The 23,677-nt window shown below is 49.3% G+C and overlaps 1 protein-coding gene across 1 annotated transcript in view; it reads left to right on the forward strand.

Annotated features, from left to right (window-relative positions):
• TAX1BP1 (Tax1 binding protein 1) overlaps nucleotides 1-23,677 on the forward strand; it is a 1,378,509-nt gene that overhangs the window by 1,201,316 nt on the left and 153,516 nt on the right. The window contains exon 16 of the mRNA XM_069648239.1: nucleotides 9,337-9,488. Within this exon, the coding sequence (XP_069504340.1) occupies nucleotides 9,337-9,488 (152 nt within the window). The remainder of the gene's footprint in view (nucleotides 1-9,336; nucleotides 9,489-23,677) is intronic.

Below are 23,677 nucleotides of genomic sequence, written 5' to 3' on the forward strand. Positions count from 1 at the left end.
TGAATGTACTGACACTCACAGCCTCCTGATGGCACCTCGAGTCTTTTCATCCACTCCTCAGAGGGGAATTTCCCGCTGTGGAAAAAGACAAATTATTCTCATTTCATTATTACAAGATAGAGGGCGGGATTAAGTTCATCTTTTTGTTTAAAGTTGCCCAACTTATGTTGACTCAGGAAATCCAGCAGAAACCTCTGATAAGTGCACACCTGCGAAAGGTCGCCATTCTCCAGGTGAACATTCCCAGTAAGTGGCTCTAACATAACCCCCAGACAGGAAGCAGGCAAGTACTAGCTACAGGCTATGTTCTATAAATGGGTAAAACCGCAGCTAGATCTATTTGCAACTGGAGAAGCACAGCATGGCTGTGAGTGGGAGGCCTTCATGATTCACTAGTTGGGAAAGTTGCTGTATGTCTTCAGCATGGTACCTCTTGTGACTCTTAGGTTCTATCGAGGCAGAGACTGACCCCATGCAAGATCGCCTTGTTGCCTAGGCTTGGGTAAATCAAATAGGTTTCCTGAACCTTCTCAATCTATCCAGAAAATCCCAGATCACTCTCAAAATGAGTCCAGTGATAACTGGGAGGAAAGCGAAAATTCTACATCCGATGTATAACCTGCCTACATGATGTCAAATTTGTTTAGCTACATTCTTTGTCAGGGTCTATTTGGAAGCTGTCATTTGCAAGCATTGCAATACCATTGCTTTCCTTGAAACAATGGTTAAACAGTTCCTGTATGGAGTATTAAGGATGTTACCTCTGAGACTCAAACGCATGACTGTTTGTAAGCGCCACACAGGTTTATCAAGGCAAGCGAAAACTCCCTTTGCCTAAAGTGGATATTGCATTTGTTCATAGTCGCAATTACTTCAGCCAGACGTGTGGCGTCATCCGGGACTTATCTTTCAAGGTGTTTTTCAGAGAAATTCTAAAACCACATGCTAGTTTTCTGCTAAAGGTTTCATTGGAATTGTCTATCAACATCACGCTGCCTATACTATCTGCTATCTCACGACCATAGAAGAACGCCTTGATTTCACCTTGTAACCGTCCCTTATATCACTGGCCAACTACCTACAGACCAGATTCAACATTGCTCTAATTTGTGCATATCTAGCAACCTGGCCCCGCCCAACTGAACCCAGCCATGCTTCCATCTCACTGAGTCATAGCATTCATCGCAAACTGCCTATTTTGTGTGAATCTACCCATTTCTGTACTCACCATTGGGAGTCCTCCGACATCTATCATGGACCCATACACCTACCCCAGTGTGCCTCACTCTCGCTTATCTATGGCATCTAGCCTCCCGCCATCAACCACTATACACCCTTCCGATGTCCTACCACCCTGTCTGCACACTGAACCTGATTCTCCCTGAGAGGCTACTACCAACACGTATATGCACTGGACCTAAAGCCCTACATATACCTACAGCATCTTCCTACGACACTGCAGCACCACTGTACGTGACGACCCGTTACTGCATTACCTGTGACCAGCCACCTCAATCAACTACACCTAAACCACTGACCACAGCCCCACGATACTCAGAAATCATAGACTAAACTCCAGACTCTTACGTCGGCACAACGCCACAATCACTAATGACACCTTTGCTGCATTACACGCTCAAGCCAATTTAGCTACACTTTCTCCTGCATCTGAGCATAGCCCAAGCTCAACACGAGAAACAGAATAACCTGTCACCCACTATTAAAGCTAGTCTTATCAATGCCAGATCCTTACCTGCGCACACACTAGATAGTGCAGACTTTATAACACTACATGACCTTGACCTGGTGGCCATCACTGAGACCTTGCTTCATAAACCCTCCAGACCCTCCCTTGCCCTCGCCATCCTGGACAACTATTCCATCATCCAAGCCGACCGAGATGATAACCTTTGTAATGGGGGAGGTATTGCCATCATCTTCAAAATTGCATTAGGCCCAAGGAACGTTAATAACCAACCTTTGCCTTCAGCAGAACTTTTATGTATCAAACTCCCCACTTTACCTACTTCCACTATTACCATCCACATTATCTACCGTCCACCAGGACCAACTACCACCTTTGAAATTGATATCTCACATCTATTGTGACTTGTTTTTGGTGTTAGTCGATACGTTATAATTTTGGGAGACTTAACTTAGGCTTCCAAGATACTAAAGACACCAAAGCTTACGCCCTCAAGGACACTATCACCGAATTAGGTTTCACACACTGAATTACTGAACCTACTCATAAAAATGGTAGAACTTCAGATTGGTTAGCCGACCCAAGCTGCAACATCGATATCCTATCCAACACCCCTTGCGCCTGGACCGACCACCACCTAATCAATCACATTCACCATTAAAGAATGCCCATCACGCAATTCACAAAATCAAGCACCAGCCATGATGACTACAAATAAATGTAATCTTACTATTGAGAAACTCTTACCCCTACTTCAACTGATCATTAACCCTACCACAATCCTTTCAGATTGCACAGATCTTGTTGACCTGTATAATCGCACCACCCTTAAGGCGAACACTTTAGAGCCACTCAAACTACGCAAATCCAAACCTCGAGCACATCTCAACACGTGGTACACCCCACATCTCAAAGCTCTTAGGAAATTGGAAAGAACATCAGAGTCTCTATGGAAGAGTACCCTCTCCCAAGCAAACAAAGACAACTTCACTGAAGCTTACTTCAACTACAAGGTTGCCATTGTCCAAGCCAAAAAAGATAACTATATCGATCGCATAACCAAAGCTAAATCCAACACAAAGCAGCTCTTCAATATTTTGAAGGAGTTTGAATCACCCGCCCCTCCTCCTGACTCCTGCAACAAAGACATTCTGTGGTGCACCAATATCCAGAATGCACTCCAAGACAAAATTAATATGCTTCAAAATAAAATAGAAACTAAAAAAACACTCATCACTAATGTGGAGCCTTCTCAGCACCTACCCTCCCTTAGCAGGAATGTGCAGCCCCAATTCAACTTCACACCTCTCTCCATCAAAGAGGTGGACACTATCATCCTTGAGCTTTAGCCATCTAATTCTCAGGGAGACACATGCCCTGCACCCCTTATCAAGGAGGCTCCGAAGGAATTATCTCCCTTCATCACAACTGTCATTAACGCCTCATTCAAATCCAGCATAATACCCAACAATCTGAAAGCCGCTTGGGTACTACCGCTACTACTAAAAAAAAAAACACCTTAGACCCGAACAATCCATCCAACTGCAGACCCATCTCGACGGTACCCTTCCTGTTAAAAATACTGGACCGAGCAGCTTATCTGCAGATACAGCAACATCTTGAATCTAACAACTTCTCCAGCATGGGGTCTTGCATGGATTCACATGCTCATGAATATTCCTCGTCGTCAGGCTGGGAATCCTCGGTAAAGAAAAAATCAGTTTGTTTTGTTTCTGAACTGTCTTTCTACTAGAGACCAATCACTGGTCTCTGGGTCATACTGCCGCCATCCAATGACTGCCCTCTACCTAAGCCCCTCCTCTGGCAGCCATCTTCAGATTTTTACCACACGTTCAAGTGTTGGCAGTCCTCGTGCTATAGCTCTCGAGCTTTTACTGCGTTTTGCTTTTTTCCTAAGGGTTTACTCTTATTTTTTGGTCAATTTGAGCCTCAAGCTCCACCGATTCTTCTTTCGATCAACGGGGACCCGTTTCGGACATCCATCAAGGGTGAATTTTCGTTGAGTTTTTTCTTCTTAGAGGATTCTGAAGATCTTTGAGGCCTACCCTGCATGGGCATGGCCCAGGACAAAGGAGACACGACGGCGCGTTAGATCCAAGCTGTTTAGGATCTGCCCAGGATGTGGATTACAGAATGTCTTCAAGAAGGATGAGCACTCCCGGTGCCTCTACTGCCTTCACAACGAAAAGTCGCACTTGGAAGAGGACTGCGCGTTGTGTAAGAACATGTCCGTCCGGACATTGAAGCACTTTCAGACTCTACTCACTAACTGGCTGGAGCGGAAGAGCCCAGCAGCAGGCGAGAAGAAGTCTGAGCGGTCTTCAAAGACCTTTGAGGGCGCGATGGGGACCCAACAAAAGGCAAAGCACTGCGAGTCTGCGGGCACCGGGAGCGCCGTTGGTTCGGGCTCCTCGGCTGCCAGGCAGGGCGCAATGTCACCAACACCATCATCCACAAGCCAACGCCCTGGCTCAGGGAAAAGGAAGTCGGAAAACCCGGGTAAGCTTCTGGAGAATCCCCGGTCAATCCCGATGGAGAAAGCCAAGGGGGGGGGGGGGCGAGGCAGTGACCCTCCCCCGAAGGTGAAGGCCCCAGATGCGCCCAAGGTCGTGAAGGCCCTGATTCACCCAGCAAAGGCCTCGATTGAAGGAGTCATGGTGGCCCTGGTAAAGCCTGTGGAGGCTACCCCAGTGGAGGCGGCTTCCGGGCCTAGATTTTCCCTGCCACCCCGGAGGAAATCATCTTTCCAGCGTATCGAAGACCCCCGTGAAACCCCGGGACAAGAAAGAGGGGGGGCACGATAGCCATAACGGACACAGATACCACCTCCGAAGATGAGCTGGCTGGCATCAAAAAGATCCTGGACAAGAAGTTCAAGGAAGTCCGGTCCTACGGGAGGGATCCCGACGAGGCGGACAAAGAGAGCAAAGGTGAGGCCGATGAGGAGCAGCGGGCCACGGAGGAAACAGAGGTCCCCGCGCCCCAGCCGTTGCTCCCGTCGCAACCGATGCCTATGCCACAGAACAGTTGAGGAGCAATCTTGATGGCTATCTAGACCATGTGTACGGAGATGAGGACAAGGTTGCCCTTACCCCCAGTGGACGATCCAGCAGCGACTGGACCGTCGGGGAGCACACTGAACAAGCGGAGGCGAATCCATCCTACCCCTTCCTTCCAGCCTTCACCTTCATCCCCTCCACCGAGGGATGAGACGGGAATGGAGACAACGGGGATGGACGACGACGGCGGGACAGATCTCCCATCACCCCCTGCCCGGGCCCCCCCCCGACGAAATTGACTCCTTTCACGCCATGATTGCCAGGGCATCAGAGCTTATCCAGCTCTGCCCCGAAGAGCAGAAGGAGGGTTTCCTCTACCAACGACGGGAGACCAAGAGGAAGACCGTCCTCTCAGACCCGTTACTGGACAACATCTGGGACGAAGGACTGTCACTGCTGAAGAACCCATCCACGGCTCCTGCGAAGAGGGACCGGTACAAGAAGTAGTACCGGGTCCCAGACTCCGCCCATATGTGCCTCAGAGCACAGCCGTCCCCGGATTCAGTGGTCTCTGCGGCGGCCAAGAAGAAATCGGCAGGGGCGACGGCATCAACTTCCACTTCCCCACCAGACGGCAAGGGGAAGAAGCTGGACGCCATGGGACGACGGGTCATCTCGTCGGCGGTGACGACCATCAAAGCGGCCAACACCCTCGCGATCGTGGCACGCTACGACAGGGAGCTGTGGTTCAAGATCGCTCCCCTCCTAGATTTCCTGTCAGACAAGAGGGTGGAAGCCCTTGAAATCCCAAAGGATGGCAAGGTGGCTTCGGACCACGCCATCACGGTGGCCATGGACATCGCCGACACCGGCTTTCGCCAGATGAGCAACAGCGTTTGCCTTCGCGGTTGGCTCAAGGTCACTGACTTCCGTCGGGACGTACAGACATGGGTACGATGGAAACAACCTGTTCGGAAAGGCAGTGGATGAGTAACTGCAGGCCATCAAGGCGGACACCGAGACGGCCCGGGCCTTGGGTTATCTCCATCAACGACAGCTGTCCTTTTGGACTTCCGCAGGTAATTCTCAAGGTGCCTCCAAAGGATTTGGTGACAGTTCCGCGTCGTACCACCAGGCGGCCCGCTCCTCGTCGCAGGAAGCCTACAGAGGCTGCAGCAAGGCCGGAGGACATCATCGTCGTCCCCAAGGAGGCCAAGGTCACAAGGCCTCGGCAAAGCAAAACTGAACCGGCCGTGACGTCGGGCCCCACCTGAGCAGCCCGGTGGGAGGCCGGCTGGCGAATTTCATCAGCATGTGGGAGTCCATCTCCACCGACCGTTGGGTGCTAGATGCCCTGGCCCATGGAATTCCAAAGAAAGTGTCCCAGTCTACCACCGTGGCCAGGAAGGAAAACCATTTGCCACAGCTGCTTCTGGAGGTACGAGCATTGCTAAAAAAGGGTGCAATAGAACTCGTCCCGAAGAGGCTCCGGAGTATACTCGCCGTACTTCCTCGTCCAAAAGAAGACCGGCGGCTGGCAGCCCATCCTAGACCTTCGCCGCCTCAACAAATACATCAAGTCCCAGAAGTTTTGGATGGTCACCCTTCAGCACGTGCTGGGACAGCTGGAGGACGGCAACTTCCTGTCGTCGCTGGACTTGGAGGATGCCTACTTCCAATCCCCATACACAAAGGACATCGAAAGTTCCTACGATTCGTGGTCCAAGTGCAACACTACCAGTTCAAGGCCCTGCCCTTCGGGTTCAAGTCGGCGTCAAGGGTCTTCACCACATGCCTAGCACCGGTGACAGCGTGGCTGCAGCTGCAGGGGATCCACGTATACCCCTACCTGGACGATTGGCTGATCCGAGCAAAGTCAAGGAATCGTGCCGTCGATCACACAGCGAAGACCGTCCGGCTGCTCACGGATCTGGGATTCTCGATCAACTTCACGAAATCCCACTTGGTACCGTCGCAAGACGCCCTGTTCCTGGGAGCCAGACTCGACACAGTGGCGCGGTTGGCTTCACCATCCGAGGAAAGGACGAAGGCCATCCTAGGCAAGGTACAAAGGCTGTTGACAATGGAAGTGGCCAGGGTGAGGTCCATCAAGTCCCTGCTCGACATGATGTCATCATGCATCTACCTCGTGCGTCTATGCAGGTTGCGGATGCGGCTACTGCAGGAGTTTCTCAACGCCCGTTGGATGCAAGCGGCAGGCAGCTTCGAAGACGAGAGCTCCCTGAATGAGACATTCCGTCAAGCGATCCGGTGGTGGGGCGCCCGTGCGCACCTCGCGGCGGGCATGGACTTCCAGACCCCAGCGCACCAGGAGACAGTGACGACGGATGCCTCCCTGGAGAGATGGGGAGTGCACACCGGAGATCTCCACGCAAGAGGCCTGTGGCTCCCGGAGCAGAGGTCCCTGCACATCAACGACCTGGAGCTCTGGGCCGTGTTCTGGGCCCTCAGGTCTTTCCTTGCATTCCTTTAAGGGCAAGGTGGTACGAATCTTCACTGACACCACCACCACCACGATGTTCTACATCCAGAAACAGCGGGTCACCAGATCCCCAGCCCTGTCCAAGGAAGCGCAGGATCTGTGGCACTGGGCCGTCGCCCAGGGGATGTTCCTGTTTTGTTTTCATCTGGCAGGAGTGAAAAATGCTGCGCTCTTGCCACTAGTGGGAGCTTCGGCAGGACCAAGTGGATCTCCTATTCAGACGATGGGGCAGTCCCAAGATCGACCTGTTCGCGATGGCGGCGAACACCAAGTGCCAGAGGTTCGCCAGCAGGTGTCCCCAGCCGGGGAGCATGGGCGATGCATTCTCCTTCCCCTGGGACGGCATTTACCTGTACGCGTTCCCACCGTTGCTTCTGCGACTCATCAATCAACTCAGACGGTCCCGGTGCAGGATGATCCTCGTCGCACTGGCGTGGCCGAGGCAGATATGGTTCCCGGACCTCCTGGACTTGTCAGCGTCCCCACCCCCCCAGTCAAACTGCCAATGGACGCGGATCTTCTCGCCAGGGAAGTAGGTGCCATCCTACATCACGACCTGGGATCGCTGAACCTGCAGGCCTGGCTCCTGCAGCACTAGAGTTCGGAGGCTACGATATTCCGCCGGACTGCAAGGTGGTACATGCAAAGGCCAGTGCGTCCTCGACTCTGAAGTGCTATGGACATAAGTGGAAGAGGTTCTGTGTCTGGTCCGTGCACAGAAGATCAACCTCTATGGATTACGGCCCCTCAAGTGCTGCTGTACCTGCTGTTGCTAGCCAAGGCGGGGCTGGTGCATGCCTCCATCAAGATCCACCTGGCTGCTATCTCCCGCTACACCAGAACTCCGGGGCAGTCCTCGCTGTGGTCTCACCGCCTGGTGAAGGAGCTCATGAAAGGACTGTTCTGCTCTTTCCCCCTGTTGAAGGCTCCGGCCCCGGCGTGGGAGCTCAACGTGGTGCTGACCAGGCTCATGGGTCCCCCATTCGAGCCCCTACACTCGGCACCGCTGAAGTTCCTATCGTAGAAGACAGCGTTTCTTGTGGCCATCACCTCTGCACGATAAGTGGGAGAGATCCAGGCCCTCTCCTGGCAACCTCTGTACCTGACATTTCACGAGACGAGGGTAGTGCTGAGGACGCACATCTCCTTCATGCCCAAGGTGCCGTCGGACTTCCATCTCAACGAGCCCTTGGTGTTACCTGTTTTCTTCCCGTAGCCTTTGTCGCCGGCTGAGAGGACTCCTGATCAATTTTGCATTGGAATCACAGTATGTTGCAACTTCCCACATACATATTGCTTCCTACAATGACTAATGTGTTTTTTTCCTTACGCTTAATAAGCATATCCTAATTTATGTTTTCTTTTATTTTTTCCTTGGGATATTCTTTTGTTTACATTGGCTACATCCACACATTGAAACACTGGTATGTGAATTTCTTTTTCTATCTGTGGTATCATGTTTGAATTTTTATGATTTGATTCTCTTTACACATATTTATTTTTGTTTTGTGCACAAATGTACAGCCTTGAGAATGACCTGAACAGGTCGAAACACGTGTCGGCTCTTTAATGAACAATAAATTGGATTTTGAGCCTATTTCTGTATTAAGCTTAATGGACTTCACAATTGGAATTTTGTGATCTGCGCACTGATCACACCTTCCTTTTTTTTAAGCCTATGTTTACCTGTACTGGTGTTTACTAGGGGACATCAGTGGAAGATTATCAGAGCAGCCATCAAACTTGTTCTAATTTTGGTATTAACCAGCGCACTGGCTACTTACGATCCCCAGTCTGTCTTATCTCTACAGTTAGTTAAGTCAATAATTCTTTGAGTAATTGTCTCCTAATAGCCCTAATGTGACCACAGAGCCACATTTGTAAATGTATTGTCTAGCTCCCACTGCTAGGGAGGGAGTGTATTCTTTAGTCACTAACGTGGCTGAAACAGAGCGTTTATGGATTAAGAATTATAAATAAGAAATGTATCTTTTTTGTATTACTCTTCTACCTGTCTACATGAAAAGTAAGGCACCAACAATATATCTTATTTATTAAATGACTTTGTTTTGCACCTACATTCACACTTATTTGCTCGTTTTATTCAGATGGAGCAGATGGGGCATTTTATCCAGAGGAAATCCAGGGGCCACCTGCAAGAACAAACCCATGGGGCTTTGAAGACATTGTAGTCTGCAGCCAGCCATCTCGCAACCTCAGTCGACCAGATGGTTTAGAAGATCGAGCAGAAGAAAGCAATGTAAGCTGCATTTCCATTGCTTTTTCTATATTTTCTACATGCAGTGTTCACTAACAATCTATATGGCCCATACTCTGTATGTATAATCTGCTTTTAAATGTCCCGTGAAGCATTGCTTGAAATATGTAAATCTGCATCTCATTGTCAAGTATATCTACTAAAATATCCTTTTGGCTTTCTAACATCCTATTTGCAGCCGTGTGTAATGAAGGAAATCAGTAAGTTCAACGTGAAAGCTGCCTAGTATTTTATACTTTTTTCCCACAGATTCCTCATTGAAGAAATCTCTTTTCGTGCTGGTTCTTCTCTGCATTATTGTTGCCCATGAGACCTGCTGACATTAGGGGTACACAAATTAAGCTGCCCGACGCCCATGACCTCAGTTCCTTTATTTTGCACGCTCAGACACTGGTTCTTCATGCCACCTTACAATGTAGTGCTGTGCCATTTCTGCCCCTAAAAAGTCGGATTTCACTACATGCAAAGATTGCGAGAAGTTATGTCAGTGTTGGATCCACACCAGCCCAGTGCCTATGGGCCAATCATGTAAGAAGAATGTGGCTCCTGCCAGTCGAAGATGAGGGAATTAGTAGCCTTTCCTCTTCCAAGAACAAGTCCTCCTCATCCTCCCAGAGACATGAGCACTACTTTCTGACTGTGGCTCAGATTTGGAGGAGTCTGCCTATACATTGGTACCACCATAATGGGTATCATTCCCTACTGCCTCATCCACTCTTATTAGTGGGAATAGATTGGCTGAAGATTTTAGAGCTCATTGTTAAGGCCAGGGTACCTTTTGCCTCAGCATTGTTGGTGGAGCCTAGGACTGCTGAGCTCTGTCGGCCGGTGGAAGCCTGTGTTACTCCGTCCACTACACGGTTAAGCGCTTTAGGGTATGAAATGGATCAGAATGACTCTTTGCAATGCCATTCAACACTGCCAATTCTTTGCTGAAGGCACCAGTGCCAGTCACAACCCCCAACTCTCCTATACATGCGCCCACACCAGTGGTCTTCTAACTGTGGAGCTGGTCCCACTAGCGGGGCTCAAACAACTTTAGGAGGGCAGCTGTGTTGCAAAACTCTTTGAAAACAGATTAGGGTGACTTTTGTTAATAGAAAATATAAGCAGTTCTAGCTGGGGGGGGGGTTGCCCAAAAACAATATTACTCCTATGTCCCATCCTCTTTCCTCGATACTCTAAGGGCTTCCCTCCCTAGGGATGGCCGGAAGCTTTTTTCCTCCAAAAAAGGGCATTTCCCATTTAAATTTAAGGCACCTTTAGGCAATGCTACAGGCTTGAGCACGCCACCATCCATAGCCCTGCCATCCACTGCCTGGCCTCAGTCTGCTTATCCACACTGATGGGATCGGACCTTCTTCTACAAGTTTGTATGAGTTTGTTTAATTATTTTTGGCTTTCCCCCAAGAATTTTTCCTTTCGAATGGATTGTGTCCTCCTATGTATTCTTCATCTTATGTTATCTTTGTTTCCAGCTTCAGCTGCTTCGTAAAAAAAATCTCTCTCTCTCTCTCTCTCTCTCTCTCTCTCTCTCTCTCTCTCTCTCTTTCTCTCTCTCTCTTTCTCTCTCTCTCTTTCTCTCTCTCTCTTTCTCTCTCTTTCTCTCTCTTTCTCTCTCTTTCTCTCTCTTTCTCTCTCTTTCTCTCTCTTTCTCTCTCTTTCTCTCTCTTCTCTCTCTCTCTCTCTCTCTCTCTCTCTCTCTCTCTCTCTCTCTCTCTCTCTCTCTTAAGAGAGAGAGAGAGAGATGCGTCGAGACCGTCAACTCGATGTCCCTCGAGTGCTTCCATCCCGTCTGACGTTATCGTCGAGTACATATACCACCTGCAGCACCCGTTGGCTTCAGTTTGATTTTTCTGCGAATGTGATTGCTTCGAGAATTACGGCGTGCTTCAGTTTTCTTTGAAAATGGCCTCGTGTTCAGCTCCGAATAATCCGAAGACTACCTTCAAAAAGGGACGAAAATGCAGTGCCAAAATGTCCATCACTGACCCGCATAAAATATGCATCTGGTGCCTGGGCGTTGAGCATGTAACCACCGACTGTCGATCCTATCAGTCGATGACAGGTAAGGCCTTAAGAGTGTGAAACTAAACTATCGGTGGGTAGGATTGTCCCCAAATCCCTGTCCACTCCTTTGAAATGTGGGTCATCCACAACTCGAGAGATTCATCTCTTCATAAAAAAAGGTCAAAAAAATGAACCTATTCAAGGAGCAGACGCTAGTCATCAAAAAAATCAAAGAAAAGGCCCTAAATCACCTTCTTCTTCCTCAGATGACAGGAGAGTAGTCTGCCCGAGTAAATCCTCCTTGAAAGATGAGTGGGAATTCTTTAGGAACAAAATTGTAAAACTCTTCGAGGAACTGGCCTTGTCCTCCTCGAAAGATAAGAACATCGGCCATGCTACTGTCGATGACGAGCATAAGGCCAAGGCAAAACCCTGCGCGCCCTCGAGCCCGGGTCATAAGCCTAAGACTTCTCGAGAGTCTTTGAGTACTCGAGACAAGAAATCATCAAAGAAACAGTCTAGCAGAGGGTCGAGTCTCTCGAAGAACAAGTACAAAGTCAAGGTGTCGATCCCATCGACGCCACTGACTTGGACACCGTGAGCGCCATTGACGCGATACACAAAACATTGACGCTGATTGTACATTCATTGACACCTTTGCCTCAAAAAAGTCAGGACATGGTTTTTAAACCTCCTCCAAAAATTGATTTGTTCAGGTCCTTCACTTCAATATATGAGGATTATGAAACATCTGATCCTCCATGTGGTATTCAATTGGATACCCCAAGATGTCACGAGAAAACGAATGCCCCTGAATGTTTCATTTCAGAAGAGAGCAGGGTTTGGGAACTACATGACACCCTACAGACAGCTAGTGGAGTAGACACCTCCCCAGCCCTAGATTTTGGGAAACCAGACCTGGCTGATCATGCGGATGCATCATATAGAAACTAAATGTCCAGAGTGGTAGAATTCCTAGGATAGAATAGACCAGCTCCTGCATTTCAACAAGACAACCGTACAGATATTTTAGACAAAGTTCCTCATATGACCCCATACTACCTTTTCATGTGACACTCCATAAAAGGGTTGCAGCAAACTGGGAGGCTCCAGAGTCCAGCCCTGCAGTAACCAAAAATCTGACAAAAAAATACAGGCCATCCAGTAGCGACCCTGGCTGCCTATCAATACATCTGACTCTGGAAAGTCTAGTAGTGCAAGCAGCTACATCTACCTCCAAGCAAGCTGCATACCCAACCATAACACCCTGTTAGGGATGACAAACGCGTTGACCCTATGGGCAAAGAAAGTATTTTCTGCTGGCAGCATGGCTTTAAAGTCTGCTAATTCTACATGTGCCCTTGCAAAGTTCACATTCACCCTGTGGGACTGCATAGCGATGGCGTCTGATCATGTCCCTGAAGGTGAGGAAAGAGACGGCTTCATGAACCTGATAAGGGATGGCAAGGAGGCCATGTGTGAGTCTCTGCAATCAGGTCTGGACACTGCTGACCGCGTCAGCAAGGCCATGGCGGCAAGCACTGTCATACGCAGATTTGCGTGGTTGAGGAAGTCCGGATTTGCACCTGATCTACAATCCAGACTCATTAACATGCCCTTTGACTGCTCCCATTTATTTGGAAATAAGGCTGACGAAAGCCTTGAAAAGCTGCAGACCTGAAAGGCGGCAGCCAAGTCCTTGGGTGCCACTGCCAGGCAGCCACAGCCTTTTCACCCCAGCGGATCATCTTGGATTGGTAGTTCTTTTCGCTACTACTCCTCAGTTGGAAGAGCGAGAGGACAGGCTGGTCAAAGAAGATTCCCTCGTGGTGGACGAGGGAGAGGTGTAAAGCCAGCCCAAGCAGCGGGGTCTTTACCATCAGCCGCTGCTACAGCCAACTCAAGACCACTCTGTGGTCTTTACTCATGGCACCCCGGTGGTAGGCAGACTGTCACAGCCTCTGAAAGAATAGCAAGGTATTAGTTTGGATGCATGGGCACTGGAAACAGTAACCTAGTGTTACTGCCTCCCCTTTATACAGAGACCTCGTGGTCATCCAAAGGGAAGCCATTCGCTAAATGTTCCAGATCCACTCCTGTTGCAGGAAGTTTTGACCCTTCTAGGGAAAGGTGGTATAGAACCAGTGCCTGTCATGCAGAGAAACCGAGGATGGTATTCTCCCTATTTCCTAATCCCCAAGATGGACGGAGGATTGAGACCTATCTTGGACTTGAGATACTTGAACAAGTTCCTCAGGAAGGACAAGTTCAAGATGGACACACTTTCTCATATCCTTCAGGCCCTCCAGTTCCAGGATTGGATGGTATTGTTGGACCTTCAGGATACTTACTTTCACGTGCCAATCGATCACAAGCATAGGAAGTACCAGAAGTTCGCCATTGGCGGTTCTCATTATCAGTTTTGACTTCTGCCATTCGGGCTGACCTCCGCCCGAGGGTTTTCACCAAGTTAATGGCAGTGGTGGCAGAGAGTCTCAGAAGAGGGGGGGATTCATATCTGCCCCTACCTGGACGATTGGCTAGTCAGGGAACGTTCACCCAAACAGGCCCAGGAACATCTCAATATCTCCTGCCACTCCCTCCACAGACTGGGTTACTCCTTCAATTACAAGAAGTCCCACATGATACCATTTCAGACTCCAGTTCATTGGAGCAGTCTTGGATGCATCCTTCGGAAAAGCCTCACCACCCGAGGTGAGGGCTCAACACATTTTGCAGATGGTCACCAAATTTCACAGTGCCTAGCGTCTTCCAGCCTTTGACTTTTTTAGGTTGCTCGGCCTTATTGCATCCTGCATTTTTCTGGTGCTAGAGGCTCGCAGAAAAAATGAGATCCCTTCAATGGGCTCTCAGGACACAGTGGTCCCAATTCTCAAGCAGGATTTCAGGCCTCCTTCAGGTGTCCGAGAAGAGTCGCACAGGACCTTCTTTGGTGGGCCTGCAAGGACAACATTCTGAAAAGAGAACGTTTTTTGGCAGCCATCGCTGGAGATAACAGTAGTGATGGACACCTCACTCACGGGGTGTGGAGCCCACACCAACTATCTGACAATCAGCAGTCGTTGGTCTCCATCAGAGTCCAAATTACACATCAACCTTTTGGAGCTGAGGGCAATCAGACTAGCGCTGAAGCACTTTCTGCCATCTATACGGCGAAAGAATGTCCTGATAAAGACTGACAACACAGTGGCCATGTACTACCTCAACAAGAGAGGCGGCGTAGGGTCACTACCACTGTGCAGAGAAGCAATGCAGCTATGGTTCTGGGCAATTCAAGAAGGAATTTCTTTATCAGCAGTTCACCTAGCCGGCGAGGAGAATATGGCATCAGACTCTCTGAGCAAGCAGAGCACAGTCTCCCATGAGTGGGAACTAGCTCAAGAAGTCCCTCAAGAGATCTTCACCATTTGAGGAACCCTTCAAGTGGATCTGTTCACAACCAGTGTCAACTGGAATGCCGAACTGTTTTGCTCCAGGGAATGTCCTCCAAGAGGAGTTTTAGGGGACGCGTTTGTAGTGGACTGGGAGTTGCCACTCCTGCATGCGTTTCTTCCAGTCCCCATCATTCCTCGCGTGGTCAGGAGGTTTAGGAAATCCTTGATCCTAATTGCCCCGGATTGGGTCAGGAGTATATGGTGCCCCGGACCTTCTGGACATGTCCATCTGCCCTCCAATACGTCATCTACAAAGAGAGGACCTTATCTTGTGAGAGGAGGGCCGGGTTCTCATCCACTCAGCCTTCATGCATGGTTTCTGGAAGGCTGAGGTACAAGGATTGCGACCTCCCAGATGACGTAATGGAGATTTTGCTTTCGGCCAGAAGACCAGCAACAAAAACCTTATACTGCTGCCGTTGGAACAAGTTCTGCAGCTGGTGTAGGGAGAAAGATGTGGACCCTTTTCAATTTGATGCACCTATGGTGTTGTTGTTTCTACTACATTTGGCAAATCTGGGGCTCCAGATTGGAACAATCAAGGGTTATCTAGCAGCGCTTTCCATGTTCAAGCACACCTCGGAAGAGGCATCCTACTTCAAAATGCCCTTAATTCAATTTCTTAAAGGACTCACAAATGTGTTGCTTCCTACACCATTCCAATTACCAACTTGGGACCTTAACTTGGGTTTAAAGTTTTTGACGTGCGCTACTTTCGAGCCACTTCATTCCTGCCCTTTAAGGCTGCTAACTTACAAAACTATTTTGTTAGTAGCGATAACATCAGCCTGCAGGGTGAATGAGTTGCGAGCATTATCCTGTAAACCTCTGTTTGTCACTTTTTACAAGGATAAGGTTGTCCTTAAGGTCAAACCCTCTTTTGTACCTTCGATGGTATCGGATTACCATTCGGCACAGAAAATTGTGCTTCCAGCCTTCTATCCTCCTCTTGGCAAGGAAGAGGAAAGATTTCATATACTCTAGCTTTTATGTTTCAAGGAAGGCAAAGTTGCGACAGCATAACCAACTTTTCATTGGATATACAGGACACAAACTAGGTCTGTCAGTTACCAGTTACCAAACATACTCCATCCAGATGAATCATGCTGGCTATTTCTGAGTGCTACAGGCAGAAGGTTTAAGGGTTCATTCCTCTAGGGGCATGGCAACTTCCTCTGCCCTTCAGAGGGGAGTTCCAATAACGGATATCTGCGAGGCAGCTACGCGGTCCACCATCCATACGTTCACAAAACATTGCGTAGACGCCTCCATCAATGAAGGAAGATTTGGGAAGGCAGTGCTATGCTCCATTCTTGACAAACATTATCTCTCAGATTCTTATTCCCTCCTCCAAAAGAACCTAATACTGCTTTCGGAGTCCATCATAAGATGAGAAATGTATGGGAGGACACAATCCATTCGAAGAACAAGTTACTTATCCCTGGTAACATCATTTCGACTAGATGTTCCTTCTAGATGTTCCTAATCACCCTCCCAATCTACCCCACTGTAGAATGTCCAAACTTTAGACCTTGTTCTCTTTTATGGCCTGATCAATTAAAGGCACTTATCAAGGGTAGTAATTCTGCAAATGGTTGTCGAAAAAGCAGAACTGAAGCCAACGGGCGCTGCGCATGGTATATGTATTAGACAATGTCAGCCGAGATGGAAGCCCTCGAGGGACATGGAGTCGACTGCCTCGACGCACAGCTCCCTCTGCCGAGAGAAAATTAAGTTCTGAAACAGCTGAAGCTGGAAACAAAGATAACATAAGATGAGGAATATGTGGGAGGAACATCCAGTTGAAAGAACGTTGCCAGGGGTAAGTCACTTGTTCATCTCTACCAGCCTCCAGTGCCTCACTTGCCCCAGTCATGTCGGCCTCATCGGGCATTAGCAGGGGTTCGCTTTGCCTTCAGTGCTTAGGCACGGCCCATTGGTGGGAAGACTGCACAGCGTGTCACTCTCTTACCCCACGCTCTTTGAAGAATTGGTTGGCTCGATGGAGGGAGATGTTCGCCTCTTCCCCTCCAGACCATCTGAAGGACTTTGTGCAACGAAGAAGCAAGTCGGACAAGCTAAGTGCAAAACTCCTTAACAAAACACCCCGTAAGGGGGATTGCTTTCTGAGGAATCGTTTGAGCGGGAGAGGTTCTATGGACCCTAGTATCAGTCAAGGTCTTGAGGCTCCCAGAGCTACCGGTCCCTGGGCCGAGGACGCTGCGGGTCCTCCCTAGGCATCGACTGAGGGGCGTACACGCTCTGGCACCCGGGCTCCTCCCGATGGGCATAAGTGCTCTAGTATCGGGCCTCGGCCCTAGGGGACGCCTTCACATATATCAACTACCGGACACGAGTCAGAGGGCACCAAGCCTACCAGCGGCCTCACCGAGATGGCACCTAGCACATTTCTTTTCCACGCACTGCTGAAGAAACTTCCATGCACAAAATGCCATTGAGCGACAAAATGGCACCTAGCCGTGAGGCTATACCCAGGCCACGACAGAGTCCTACAGCGAGTGACTCAGCAGGAGGAGGCATTGAGGAACCAGATGCTCCTTGGAGGCCTGATTTCACCCGTAGAGTTGAATGGTCAACGACAAAAGTTCAGTGGTGAACCTTCTATCCAATTGTGTCCTCCGCTCTGCGGTATACGGAGAGTGGTGGGGCTCAGCACAGGACAGCGGCTCCGTGGTCCGCATCAGCAGGGGCTGCTCTTTCAGCTGTGCCATTGGCACTGCCATACGAAGATAGATTCTTTGACCACTTCATGAGCATCATGAGGTTCCAGCATTTGACTGGGATCCTCAAATCCTTGATCAAGAGGTGGTACCTCGGGCTCCTCCACCTCATGAGGTGGCCTTCCAGCCCTAGTCGTTACAGCCTATATGATATGATGGTTATTTAGAACACGCTTAATACCCAGAGGTTTCTAATCGCGGACCCGGGGATCGAACCTGTGGCGCTCCGTGACGTCTTGCTTCCAAGGCGAGCATGTTGCCCTTGATCTATCCTTCCTCTGTTTATTGCCACCCCAGTAGTGGGGGAAGGCGCTACTGCAGGCATAAAGCCGCAGCAGGGTGTGGATCCCCCAGCAGACTGATCAGCCCCTGCTGATCCGGGCCCCAGCATCAGGGTCCAGGTGGACGCTCCACAAGGGGATTGGGGGAGCAGGCAGCAGATTAGTACACAGGCAAATACGATGGCGTTGAGGCCTCCTCAGCATCTGTGAAATCCTTCCTTGACAGAATGGAGGGGCTGGCCGAGTTCTTCAGGGTACCATTTCCACAGCAAGAACAGCCAGAGTCTGGCGTGCTTGCAGAAGTCCTGGCTTTTAGGGCGCACAGTAAATCCGGCATACCTCTGCAGAAGGAAGTGGTGGTGTTTGCAAAGAAGGGGTGGCTACAGCCCCATTCAGCACAGCTGGTCAGCATGAGGCTGGATGGCAAGTACAGGCAAGTAGACCAGTAGGCCATCCTTCTTTCTTCCAACTCGCAGCCTCATTCCTCCGTAATTGCAGCAACGTCCATGTCTGCCAAACCTCAGCCCGCCGTAATATCCAGGTCGGCGGCGGCAGCCCTCCTGGGGGAAGAAGACCTATGGAGGCCTATGGAAAACAGCTCTACCAATATTCTAGTCTACATCTCAGGCAGGCAAATGCAGATGCTATATTAGCAGCCGCCAACCCAAATACATAGGCAGCCGTGTTCAACGCAGGCCTGGCAGATGCTAAGATGGTGGTGCAAGATTTGACACGGCGGAGAGAGGCATCTGCATGGTAACAGACATACGCAGAGTAGCATTTTTCTCCAGGATGGGGTATTGCATGGATTAACATGCTCATGAACATTCCCCATCCTCAGGCTGGGCATCCTCAGTACAATTAAAGCAGTTTAGATTTAAGCTGAAACTGCTTGTTACTTCTATAGCCTATTAGTGTTAATTTGGGTCATACCGCCCCAGCCAATGGCACTCTTCCTTCGAAGCTCCACCTCTGGTGACCATCTTCAGAGTCTTACTGCACGTTTCTTGTTTTGGGAGTCCTCATGCTCTGCTCCTCGAAAATAGGTTGCTTCTAGCTCTTTGTTGCTGTTTATTTACGAGATTCACCATCTCTTCATAGTCTACCATCACGCAGTGATTACCGGTGGCCCGTTGCTGGCGAAGATCTTCAGTCCATCGTCCTATCTTCAGCTCGTACCGCCAGAGGCCCATGCTTGGGCCTTGCTTGAAAAACTATGGTGAATGCCACGAAGAAAGCCGTTTCAGGTCCTGTGAAAATTACAGCCTGAAAAATATTTTCGACGATCAGCACCTCAAATGCATTTACTGTCTCCAGCCTGACCACTACGCAGACGGCTGTTCAATTTTTCAATCCTTTTTGTTGAAGAAACGGAAAGACAGCCATCAGAGGTTGGTGGCTTGGATTGAGGCAGAGAATGCCTCTGATGCAGCCTTAGTACGCTTTCATGCCTCTTCCAGGGCTGGCAGGTCCAAAGAGCATACTACCTCTGTTAAGAATCGGTCAAGGTCCTTTGAGGCTGCACTTTGGAAAAGATCCAAAAGAAGGTGAAATCACACACTCCACCACCTTCCTCGTCAACGATTTCCATGGCTGCGGGAGCCAGTTTCCAGAAGAGCCAGTCTCCATCACAGACTCGGTCAATGATTAGCCTACCGGTAGTACCCAGTACCACTCCTGCTTGGCGTGACAAGTTGGAGAAGTAGTACCAGGTTCCATACTCGGCCACTAGGTGTCTCGGGTGCCAGCCCTCACCAGATTTGGTGGTCTCAGCCACCGCCAGAAAGAGTTCCTCCAACCCCTCTTCGTCATCCATGGTGCCTCTGGACCAGGATGGTAAAAAGCTAGATGCTGCAGGCAAGCACATCATCACCACAGCAGCTTCCACAATCAATGCCAGCAACGCTGTGGTACAAGCGGGGGCCCATCCTCGACTTCTTCCCCGCTAAGAAGTGCCAAAGTCTTAGCCCTGTTGCAAGAGGGAGAGGTGGCTTCCGACCATGCCATCACCATTGCTCTCGACATTGCAGATGGGAACTTCAGCCCAAATGTGCAGACCAGGATACAGCCTGTCTGGTAAAGCGGTCGATGACGCACTCCAGACCATAAAGACTGACACAGGCAGCTGGTTCTCTGGGAACCCCGCAGCAGCAGAGGCCATCCTTTTGTTCCTCTAAGGGGAAGAGTCTCCAGGTCTACTAAGAGTTTCACCACCCAGGAGGCTAATGGGGGCTAATGGGGGTCACTCCGAGGCCTACGGCAGTGGCACCCAGCATCGTCGTCGCTGCCCCCCATCCAGGACGCAGAAGCAGTCCTGAAACGGCTGTGGAACTGTGCACCCAATTCTTCACCCTAGTGGGAGAGCCAGCTGTTGTGATTTGTCGACCAGTGGCGAGAAATCTCCACCGACAATGGGTGCTTAATGTCCTTCAGCAGGGGCATTTCTGAAATTCCAGGGCAGGTGCTGTTTGGGAGAATTCTCAGAAATGTTCCAATTCCCTCTAGATTAGAGCCGCCCAGCAACTTTGCTGGATTTTGAGGACTTGATTTTTTTAACCTTGTGAGAGTGAGACCGTCTTTCCCACTTTCTCATGTTTTTTTAATGTGATTTTGTACATTGTGTTTATTTTGGTTGTGGAGTCTGACAAACTCTATAGGCATAATCTTTTACATTGTGTCGCCCAGCACCTTCAGTGCAGTGACACAGCAAAGTATTTCATATTTCCCAAAGGTTTAAATACCTTCTCTGGGATAAAATGTTTCCCAAGTGAAATTTGACATTTGTAACTGTCTAGACCCAGCACACATTATTTTACAATAAGGTGCTGGAGGGGTGACTTGGTGTCTAGCTTCTCATGTAACATTTTTATGTTGCCCTTTCCTCACTGAATGGCTGGTGGCAGTGGTTTACTTTTTACTACCATTATGGGATTTTACCCCAGTCTTCTTTTTTCGCCATTTCTTTGTTGAAAGGTCCTTCTTGACATTTACTCTGCGCGCCAAACCAGGTTTGGTTCCTTTGTTCATTTTGCCTTTGGTGGGATTCACGAGTGAAGGCCGCCTCTGGCTCCACAGTGTCTGGCGGGGGGCAGGAAGCAAGGGAGGTGCCTGAAACTCCCTGTGCTTAGTCTCCTAGGAGACAGAAATGCACTCTTGGGTCATTGGCCGGCCGGCTGGCTAGGCAGGAATGAATGGGACCAAGCTGCATAAAAGCTGAGGCTTTTTGGCTTGGAATGCAGAGTCGACCACTGGACGAAGGAATCCGAACAGAACTTGAAGAGGACGCCTGCTGCAACTCCTGGACCGTTGGTCTGCCCTGCTGCTGTGCTGAAACTACAAATTCGTATCGACAGAGCCCTGCAAGGACGACTTCTTCCTTTGAGTTGGTGGGACCAATCAACTCCAAAGTAAGCCACATGAACATCCTCTCAAAGCTGGTCGAGCATCCACTGCAGTCGCTGCTGGAACCGGATAGCCAGGGAGAGGAACACCCGTTCGCGTGTGTTGCTTTTAAGCTGACCAAGAGCTCCAGGAATATCCTCCGGACTCCCAGTAAGCAGGACTGACTGGTCCTGAGCCCCCACAACAGAGTACGGGACCCCAGAAGCAAGGAAAGCCCATCTCGACAGCCAGGAACCGCTTTGTTGCTATTTGCGGTAGACGCAAGGAGCTGAAACACTGAACAGCCACTTGTTTGAATAGACATTGGAAAAGACTTTCTATTTGCCTGCAAGAAGTGCTTCAGTTCATTTTGATTTTTGCTAACTTAACATTGGCTGGCCTAGGCTCCCTGAATGACTCTCTTCTCTTTTGCTTATGTGTTTTGCCTTCCTTCCTTCCAGGAAAGGGTTAACTAACTTTGCATTGGGGGGGGGTTGTTTTGAAAGTACTTACCTAGGGTGTAGGTAGTGCCTGTGTGACATTCCAAATGGGTATTTGCTGATTTAGATAACTAAGAGTGTGTATTTTTTAAGTGTATTTGTGTGGTGCTTTATATTGCTCCCTTCTGAAGAAGGCTTATTATAATTGACTGGTAAATAAATTAATAATTGTTTACTCAGGAAACCTTGTGTGTAAGAGTTTATTTGAATACCTGTCACTGTGAATCTCTGTAACTCCCCTACAGCTCACATTGGTCTCGCTTGAGATAAGTCTGGCTGCTCCACACGCTACCAACCTGTGTAGTGCAGACTTATACCAAAGGTTGGGTTTCTATTGCCAGGAGGTCAGGGTTGTTGTAGTGCACCCAAAAGGTACTGCATACAATCTTGCGTAACAGATGCCATCACATTCCTCTTGTCGCGCGACGAGAACTGCACGTGCTGCAGTTGAAAAGAGGCTCACGCCATGCTATGCAAAGGTGCAAAGGGGCGATGGAACCATTCCCTCAGCAGCTCCAGAGTGTACTCCAGATACGTTCTGGTAAAGAAGAAATCAGGCGACCAATGCTAGGAAAGATTTCCCATAAGTGCAATTTTCCCTCCATTTATTCCCCCCCACAACCTCCCCCACCCCGCCCCTGCCCCAAACATTTTGCTTTTGTTAGGCTAACCTAACCTGACTTTTTCCAGTGGAGCACAGCCTTCTGCTGCGCTCTTCTGGCCGTTTGTTCGTCTGTTATGGGGAAACTGCTGACATGTCCTTCAGTACTGGGAAACGCTTTCCCTTGGTCTTTGACTATGTAGCTTTTTATTTAGCTGCCAAGTACCTTACATTACCGCGCAAAGGGGGTCCTTTGGTTTTATGGCCCTAGACACCCTCTAAGCATCTTTTGGTTATTGTACAAATGTGCTTAGGATGAACTGATGGCAGCAGTTTACTTTTTATAGTATTTTTACTTTTTTTCTTTTTTATAACTTCTTTTTATTATTTTATAACATGAAGAGCAACAACAAAACTGTTCCCCCCCCTCCTAGTCCCGCCCCCTCCCCCCAAAGTCTTCAGCCAGAGCGTCTGTAGTCCCTCATAATCCATCTCTCACGCCTCGGGGGAAGCTTCAGTGAAGGTCCAAAGGTTTTAGTCTCTGTGGGCACCTTTGCGCCCTGAACCATATTGCGTTTACCGCAAGACTGTGGTGGCCAGTGCCGAAAATGGCTGTACCACAAAGTCTTTTGTTCTGTCCTTTGGCCATTTTATCCCTTTGCCTTCCCTCTGACCGAGCAGATCTGGGAATTCCTTATTTGGTCATGCAGCCTTCTGCGTAAACCGCAACTTATGGGGGTTTCCTCATGGCACGTGTTCTAGTACCCAAGAAGAGGATTGGGAGGGTCTGGTTCCAATCCACCTACTGGTGCCTGTATGTCTGAATGACTGGGACCACTGTGTGCCGTGATTGGCCCACGCTTGGAGTGCATACAAGAGTGCAGGTCTTCAATTGGCTATCCCAGATTTCAACATGAAACAAATCTTGAATAAGAGAAGGGGCACTGCACTCATTCCATTCCAGTTCTATCAACTGAAGTACTCTCCCAACTAGAAGGAGCCAACTACCCTGAAAAGCTAACCAGACCTGCAAAACCGCCGGAGACGGGCTGGAAGGTTTGGCCCGTTGTCCCGTCAGACTGCTATTTTTGCATCTATACTGAAGGCCTGCAAGGGCGCTTCGACCCTTTGGATTAGTGGGAACAACTACTATCGGCAGCCCCTGATTACCCTTCTACAGAGCCTCATCAGAAGTGTTCCTG

Source organism: Ambystoma mexicanum, chromosome 2q, assembly GCF_040938575.1.
Source record: "Ambystoma mexicanum isolate Mex_15411 chromosome 2q, UKY_AmexF1_1, whole genome shotgun sequence".
Classification (NCBI taxonomy): Eukaryota; Metazoa; Chordata; class Amphibia; order Caudata; family Ambystomatidae; genus Ambystoma; species Ambystoma mexicanum.